The sequence below is a fragment of the Canis lupus genome, chromosome 17, assembly GCF_011100685.1.
Source record: "Canis lupus familiaris isolate Mischka breed German Shepherd chromosome 17, alternate assembly UU_Cfam_GSD_1.0, whole genome shotgun sequence".
In the NCBI taxonomy this organism is placed as follows: domain Eukaryota; kingdom Metazoa; phylum Chordata; class Mammalia; order Carnivora; family Canidae; genus Canis; species Canis lupus.
The window spans coordinates 48,194,023-48,202,568 of record NC_049238.1 but is presented as its reverse complement, the minus strand read 5'-3'; the positions used below and the strand labels follow the sequence as shown (position 1 = coordinate 48,202,568).

Below are 8,546 nucleotides of genomic sequence, written 5' to 3'. Positions count from 1 at the left end.
CCTAGGTGCCAATGGGAGGTACCTAGTAAGAGTAAGAGCCTATAATGGGGTTTTGAAGTAGCGAAGCCTGAGAAAGTGAAGACAGAATTGATTCAAAGAGAGAGAGAAGCTCTCCAGGCTAGAGAACACCCCCAAGGAGGGTTAAAACTTGTTACATCCTGGGGAACTAGAGAAATACGTCCTTTCCCTACAATACTTAGGCCGAGGTTGGGGTTAATGGGAAGAGTGGTGAGGAAAAAGTAAGGGTGGGATGGGGCGGAGGGAAAAAGGTCTTAGATATTTTGTCCCATAACAGCTGCCATCAACGTCAGGTAGCCGCGACCTCGCCGCACTGAGTATTGGGAGTTGTAGTCCGGCCCCCCTAGCGAGCAGGCATGGCGGCCTCCATTGCGGGAGCCTGTGGGGCCGCAGCGGGCCTGTGCCGAGGCTTCCGAGCCGCCGGGGCGCTGCTCCCTGCGCCAGCCTCCATCGCCTGGCGTGAGTGGAGTGGGGCTCGCAAGCTGGGGCGAAGGAGCCGAGGGCCAGGCTGGAGGGAGGCGAGCCTAGAAGTCGGGGGCGGCCCTCGCGGGACCGCGGGTTGGGGCCGGGGGCAGGGCGCCGCGGGAGCTCGGGGCGAGCTCTGCTGATGCCTGTCGCCCGCTTCCCGCAGGGGCCCGCGTGGGGCCGGGCCGGCCGCAGAGCACGGGGCCTTCTGAGCCCGGCGCGTTCAAGCCGCCGCCGAAACCGGTCATCGTGGACCGGCGCCGGGCTCCGCGTGAGGAGAGGAGGTGAGGCCCGCGTGCGGGCGCGGGTCCCGGGGACGCCCGTGGGGTCTGCGCGCTCGCGAGCCTGCCTTGGCGGGGGCTCGGCCTGCTCGAGCCTGTGGGCAGGACTCCCTCCTGGTTTCTCCCAAGCCCGCAGAAAGTCCCAGGTGTCGGAGAGGTATTGGGATGACTGGAGCACAAAGACCCTGCTCTTGGGAGCCTTCCGAAGTGTTGAGGCGTGAAACACCTAGCTCTTTGACATTCTGCAGATAGTCCAGGAAAAAAAAAAAAAAATCACATGTACGTGTGAGGCAGATATGTCCAAATGTCGGCAGTTGGCGAAACAAAGTGAAAAGTGTCTGTGGGTGTTCCTGTTGTTGCTATTTTAATTCTTTTGGCGGCTTTTAACAAAATCTCAGGGGAGGAAATTGCGTGTTGGAGATCGTCGTCCTCAAAAAGACGCGACCGCTGGGGCCTGCGGGACGCGGCGGGTCAGCTTCGGGCTTCGCCCAGGCCTCGAGCTCAGCGCTGCGGGATCCAGGGATTCAGCCCGGCGTCTGCGTCTCCCGCTCCCGCTGCCCCTCCCGCAGCTCATGCTCCGTCTGGCTCTCCTCTCAAATAAGTAAAATCTTAAAAACAAAAACAAAACAAAAAAAAACATGAGCACTGATTGAGCTGTGGCTGGATCCACCTCCTCACCCCCTCGCCTGCCCCGTGGAAGGTGGGTTCTGCTTGCCTTTCCTGCTCCCAGAGGCCGCTCTAGAGGCAGAGCTTTGAGATGACCGTGTCGTACCGAGAACACATACGAGGTACATGTGACTGAGCCCACTTAGTCTTTATAAGTTTTTAGGATTTGGCAGTGGGTTTGGGGATCCCTTCGTCTTGCTGCCGCCCAAGACGAGCCTGTATGTAAGTTCACTCCGCTGTGGTTGAAACTGCCACCCGCCCACCTACACTGACCTGCTGCTTTCCTCGATATCTACTTGCCCTTAAGAATATGGGGTCCAGGGGGGATCCCTGGGTGGCTCAGCGGTTTGGCGCCTGCCTTTGGCCCAGGCGCGGTCCTGGAGTCCTGGGATCGAGTCCTGCGTCCAGCTCCCGGTGCATGGAGCCTGCTACTGCCTCTTCCTGTGTCTCTGCCTCTCTCTCTCTCTATGTCTATCATAAATAATAAATAAATAAATCTTTAAAAAAAAAAAAAGAATATGGGGGCCAGTTTCAGAGTACACCTGGGAAGCTCCTGAGAGACTGGTGAATCAACATGAAGGAGAAGGAGGAAACTCAAAGGGATAATCATCACCAAATTTAATGAATTGCGCCATAGTAATTAACTGTTGGTGGGGGTACACTGGAGCTCCAAGTATATTGAAAATTTTATTTCTTGGGATGGGTAATAAGGACGTGAATTTTCACTGTAGTGTCATTTATGCTTTTAAAGAAGTGAGCTTAGAGAAGTTAAAGAAGGGAATGGGGAGATTACTTTTAAAGTTAGTTTGCAGTTACTAATTTCTAGATTTAAGTTTTTCCAGTGTCATTTTATTTTAACACAGACAACTCAGTGCGAGGCTTGTGGTTTATGGCCATATGCATTGTAGTCTGACAGACATGACCACGTTTAAATCTTGCCTTGAGGGCACCTGGGTGGCTCAGTGTTTGAGCATCTGCCTCTGACTCAGGGCATGATCCCGGGGTCCTGGGATCGAGTCCCGCATTGAGATCCCCACAGGGAGCCTCCTTCTCCGTCTGCCTGTGTCTCTGCCTTTCTGTGTCTCTCGTGAATAAATAAATAAAATCTTAAAAAAAAAAAATCTTGACTTGGTAAGTTTATAGCTAATATAATAATAGGTCAGTTACTTACCTTCTTTAAGCTTCATTTTTATGTGTGAAAAGATGATGATGACCCCATACCCACCTGCTTGTTGTAAGGATTAATTTATGCTCTCGGTTTTCATAAACCCTTAACACAGTGCCAGGTGAGTACTCGGGAACTTAACTGTTTTCATGAGCATTGACAACAATTTTGGAAGTAAATAATTGACTTTTCTTTAGAGAAGAAAGAATAAAACATGTCAACATAGGTCTTTCATTGTTTTGGTAAAAATAACAGTTTTTCCTTTAAGGTTGCCTTAAATTTTTTTGTTTATATTTTTCACAGGTTCTTGAGTCCTGAATTTATTCCTCCAAGGGGAAGAACAAATCCTCTGAAGTTTCAAATAGAAAGAAAAGATATGTTAGAAAGGAGAAAAATACTCCATATTCCAGAGTTCTACGTGGGTCAGTAAGAGCTGGATGCTTTTATTATTAGTGGTGAGAGGGGTTCATTTTCTTTTCTTGGAGAAGACTGTTTTCCACATATCTATGTTTTGCCCAGATGAGGTATTTCTTCCTAACATATTAAAATATTTAGGAAGTTATGAGGTTACCTAGAAATGTTGTTTGTGTGTCATGTAAAAGTTCACTTCTCTTCTGAATTTCTAGGAAGCATACTTCGTGTTACTACAGCTGACCTGTACGCCAATGGGAAAGCCAGCCAGTTTCTGGGGATCTGTATCCAGAGATCAGGAGCAGGCCTTGGAGCTACTTTTATCCTTAGGAATACTATTGAAGGACAAGGTAGGTTTCACTTCATTAGTTTGATTTTCTGGAACATGTTCTCTCAGGATTCCATCTTGTGTTCTGCATCCTCGGATAAGACATCGGGAGCTGCCGTGGGGCCTGTGGCCTAAGAATGGTGGGAGAATTGAAGCTACTGGATAAACGGTCGATGCAGTGTTCCCATGAGGGTGGCTGTAGTACGGCCTGCGACCATTAGACTTTCCAGCCTCTGGCAGCATCACAGGAGGAGACAAGACACTGTAAGCAGTGTGGGGACATTCATTTTTGGAGTAAACGACCCATGAGAACATTAAGATAAACATAATGATGTCTGTGTGAGTCACCTTTTCCTAAAATGAATGCCCCCATTTCGCTTTATATTATGACAGTCATCATAATAATCACTGTTTGATAAGAATCAGAGGAATCTTTAAAAAGGCAAAATTTGTTTGTTATGCCTAGTAAGAAAGAGGCCCAAGTGGCAAAATTCTAAAAATGGCAGGACAGTAAAGTTTTCATACTTAGAAAGTTGTGTGCTTCACAATCCCCGACAGTGAAGTATTATATTCAAAGACATTGAACAGTGAGAACAGTGACTGTCTTCCTTATTGGGTCGTGACCTGCGTCACCCTGCGTGGAGGGCTCAGCAGGACTTGACTGGTTGCAGAAATGTGTGCCTTTGATCAGGCCATGTGCTTGGAGAAGTCTTGTGACAGAAAGACGTGACCACAGGTGTGAGTTAGATGGACTTTGGTTTGATTTTCTTTCTTAAAATTGAGATAATAATAGTTTCTACCTTCCAGGGTTGTGGTCAGCTGTGTTTGATACTGTATAGGAAGTACTAGACACTGAATACTCTGAAGGTGTTCATTTCCTGTTGCCCTTCTCTAAAGTACTTTCAGGGACAGGTGGGGGCAGGGAGAAAGCAAAAACAACAAAATAAAGTATTTTTGACTTTTGCAACCTGCCTTGACCTTCCGCATGGGTACACCTTTGATGGTTCTTTTTAGCCTATTGGCTTTAAATAGCATCCATCTGATGATAACTTCCACATCTGTGCCTCGAGAATTGACCTTTTCCAAGTTGCAGATATGCACTTATAACTACCTCTTCAACATTTCCAATTGGATGTCTTTTAGGCATAGGACAAGCTCAGGGGGCACCTGGGTGGCTCAGGTTAAAATAAACATCTGCCTTTGGCTCAGGTCATGATCCTGGGGTCCTTGGACTGAGCCCCCTATCGGGCTCCATGCTCCACGAGGGGCCTGCTTCTCCCTCTCCCTCTGCTGCTGCTCCCCTCTGCTTGTGCTCAATTTCTCTCTCTCTCTCTCTCTGTCAAATAAATACATTTTTTTTTTAAAGTTCAGAATAGAATTCTGTTTCCCCTCACAATGTGCTGCTCTCAGATTTTTCTACATCCATAAATGGCACCACTGTCCACCCACTTAATAAATTTAGGAGCAATTTTTAATTACTGTCTTTCCCACATCTAGTCAATCAGGTTTTCTTGGCTTATTCTTCAAAAAAATATATCCCAGTTTGGCTTGTTTCTCCATCTCCAGGGCTACCACTCTTGTCCATGCCACCACTGCCCCCTGTCGGCAACCGTGTTATCTCTGGTTTACTTTCCTGGCCCACTAACAAAATTGTTCCAGCCAAAAGAATCTATTTATGTTTTTTTCCAAATGGCAAATTTGTTAAGACTGCAGGGCCTTTGCATTTACTGTTCTTTTTGCCTTGAGCATTCTTGGCTATTTATAGTATCCATTTATTTACTTATTTTTAAGATTTTTATTTTTAAGTAATCTCTCCACCTAGCATAGGGCTCAAACCTACAACCCAGAGATCAAGAGTCACATGCTCTACTGACTGAGCCAGCCCGGTGCCCCTCTAGTGTCAGTTTAAATCATTTTCTCAGAGAGGCTTTCCCTGACTATATACTACTTATTCCCCAGCCACAGTGTTATCACTCTGTTTGTCTTGACTGTATGAAATTACTTTAAATTAAGAATTGTAAATGAAATTATAGTGTGTTTATTTATTGTTTGTCATCTACTAGAATATAAGCTCTATGAGAGGAAAAGGATCTTAGCCTATTTTGAGTTTGCTATAGGTACAGTTCCTAAATCAGTACCTGGAACAGAAGAGGTATACAGTAAGTAATGGATTAAATAAATCCTGGCATTAAATAGTAGATGTTAATGTTGATCATATATATTTGTATTTCTCATGGGATTATTTCAGGAAACCTGAGAGTGTACTCTTTCCCTTAAGTGTTTGATACTACAGACGATGTATCTTCAACTATTACTTGTAGCATCTTGAGGCATTCAGAGCTGTTCCTAGCTTGCTCCATATAGAGAGCCCCAGCATGTTTTAAAACCCAGGCCATCCTTAAGAGGGGCTTCTAAACCGAAGTTAGAACAAAATTTTATTTATTCTTTTTTTACATCATTAATCATGTCGCCCTTAATGTAGAAGGCCAAGTTTTATTTAAATAATTGGGATATAAATAAGAACACCACAGAGAAGAATTTTCTCAAACTCTCTCCAAGTTAATACTATCAGAAGTGAAGAGCTGTATGACTATAGAAGACATTTTTCTTTAGACTGTCATTCTAACTCATTATTTCGCTTTTTAATCTACACGGACTCTAGTTTCTTTTTCTTTTAATAATCTTCATCTTAAAAATTACAGATTTACGTCACATTTCCTGTGTGTAGAAGCCTTTGCTAAGTTCCATTATGAAATAGTTTTTACTGTTGTATGAGGCATATGCATGCAGACATCTGGGTTTAGATTATAAGAATATATTTTCTCTTTTTAGGTGTTGAGATTTGCTTTGAGCTTTATAATCCTCGAATCCAGGAGATCCAAGTGATCAAGTTAGAGAAACGACTGGATGATAGTTTGCTATACTTACGAGATGCCCTTCCCGAATATAGCACTTTTGATATGAATATGAAGCCAGTAGCACATGAACCTAGCCACGAAGTTCCTGTTAATCAGGTATAAGTTGTAGTTTTGGAACTGAAAGTTGTCTGTAGGATAAGAAAGAGTCATCGTAACAAAAACTTGTAGAATTTTTGCTTGTGACTGTCAGCCTAAAATTAATTAATTAATTAGTTTATTTATTTACTTATTTATTTATCTTCCATAGCTGAAAGTAAAAATGAAGCCTAAGCCCTGGTCCAAACGCTGGGAACGTCCAAAATTTAATATTAAAGGCATCAGATTTGATCTCTGTTTAACTGAAGAAAAAATGAAAGAAGCTCAGAAATGGAGTCAGCCATGGCTTGAGTTTGATATGATGAGGACATATGATACTTCAAAAATTGAAGCTGCAATATGGGATGAAATTGAAGCATCGAAAAAGTCCTGATTCTGAGAATCAGTTTGGTTATTTGCAGAGGATATACTGACTCCCGGAGAATTTATTTAAAGACCAATTTAATTTCATATATGAGGACATAGTCATTAAATAACTAAACATTGATTTGTTTATGAGTACTGTTGTAAAAAAATAAAATTAGCATACCAGCTTATTACTTTTAGAGTCAAATCATTACTGAAATATTCTTAAGTGAGCCTGGATTCTGAACATGGAAGAGGCACGATTTTTTTAAGTTTGTGAAATAAATTATAAAGACAAAAAAAGTATGAAGAGTAATGATAAAGTGAACATTGATGTACCCACCTCAGGGTAAGAGGTAAAACATTTAGTAATCTCTAAGAAGGTCAAGAAATAGAACATTTTACTAGGATTTGAGAAGACCCTTGTGTGTCTGCAATTACATCCCTCACCCCTCCCAGATACAAGCACTGTCCTGACTTTATGTCAATCATTCCCTTGCTTTTCTTTTAGTTTATTACATACCTATCCATTCCAGAACTGCATATCTAGTTTTGGGAAACCTGTTGGCAGATATAAAAGGACAACATCATTATTACATGAAGCCTTCAGGGAGAGCGTTAAGTTTTTTGGTCACAGTCTGGCTGCATTTCCCCTGAGAGCTTACAAAAGTCACTGTGAGATGGCTGAAGTCATGAGAGTCCTGCTTCAATAGGGGGCCCACCACAGGACAGCTGGTGGGACTATAGCATAGGTAATTGATGACTGGTGGAAATGTGGTTGGAGGGAGTAGCAAGCTCTCTATTTTCTGGTTTTTAGCTCATGATGAATCAAACTCCCTCTCAGGACAGGTCAAAGCAATACTTCTCTAGGATAATGTGAGTATCCTTGCTGATCCGTGTAGCTGAAAGTGGAATGAAATTCTGGCATATAAATGACCTGGTAAAAACCAGCCTCCAGGTAATGTGGGCTAGGCTTACGTGAGCATGCTGTTCCTTGGGTTATCAAGAGTCCGAGCTCAGGGCTTAATGAGGGCACCCCTCAACTAGATCTACCCTCTGGTGCTTGGCTGCGTTGGGATTTGCATTCACATCTCTCCTGTGCTGATCTGTTTCCTGGATTCTTTTATCCCCCCTTTTATTGGTTACTAACTCTTTTTCTGGAGCATGCATTTTGGTAGCTTCTAGAGGAAGTATGTGTGGAGGTAAATCTTTCGAGACCTATAATGTCTATCATATTTGATATTTTGTAGAATTCTAGGTGGGAAGTCATTTTCCTTCAGAATTTTGAAGATACTGCCACACTGTCTTGTTTCCAGTTGTGTTGAGAAATCCAAAACAATTTTGATTTCTGTTCTTTGCATGTAACTTGAAAGCTTGTAGACAGTCTTGTTCCTCAAGGTAATGAAATTTCACAGTGACGTGCCTTGGAGTGGGTCTATATAGATTTATCCTGTATGTTGGGCATTTGATGAATCTTTTCAGTATGCTAACTTGTACCTTTCAGTTCCAGGGAAAGTTACTGTTCACTGATGCCTCCCTTCTGCTTCTCTCCTTTGGGAGCACTTACCTGGTTGTTGGATCTCTGGGACTCGATCTCTGTCCCTCCCTGCCCCAGCCCTATCTCTGTCTTTTAGCTCTTTAATTCAATCTTCCAACCTTTCTTTGCCCTCATATTTCTGAACTTGAAGGTCCCTTTTTGATTTCTGAATGTTCCTTTTCTTATATAGTACTTTGTTCTTATTCTCTATTCTTGCCTATGGATTTGCTCTGTGACCACAGAGTATATTCATGATAGTGTTTGTGTGTTGTTGTTTTGTTTTTGTTTTTTAGAAATTATTTTTCTGCAGAATCTG

General features: G+C 43.3%; 1 protein-coding gene across 1 annotated transcript; it reads left to right on the top strand.

Moving 5' to 3' along the window:
• Window positions 1-358: 358 nt before the first annotated feature.
• Window positions 359-6,887, top strand: MRPL19 (mitochondrial ribosomal protein L19). Its single transcript, XM_038561627.1, has 6 exons — window positions 359-477; window positions 650-767; window positions 2,899-3,017; window positions 3,222-3,356; window positions 6,167-6,348; window positions 6,500-6,887. Exons 1-6 carry the CDS (start codon window positions 375-377, stop codon window positions 6,719-6,721), a joined length of 879 nt encoding a protein of 292 aa, XP_038417555.1. The 5' UTR covers window positions 359-374; the 3' UTR covers window positions 6,722-6,887.
• Window positions 6,888-8,546: the final 1,659 nt, after the last annotated feature.

Bases quoted from the DNA above. Each gene is read 5' to 3' on its own strand.
- MRPL19 (XM_038561627.1), top strand. From the start codon at position 375: ATGGCGGCCTCCATTGCGGGAGCCTGTGGGGCCGCAGCGGGCCTGTGC. The intron at 478-649 runs GTGAGTGGAGTG...CGCTTCCCGCAG, and splicing joins GCCAGCCTCCATCGCCTGGC to GGGCCCGCGTGGGGCCGGGC. The intron at 3,018-3,221 runs GTCAGTAAGAGC...CTGAATTTCTAG, and splicing joins TATTCCAGAGTTCTACGTGG to GAAGCATACTTCGTGTTACT.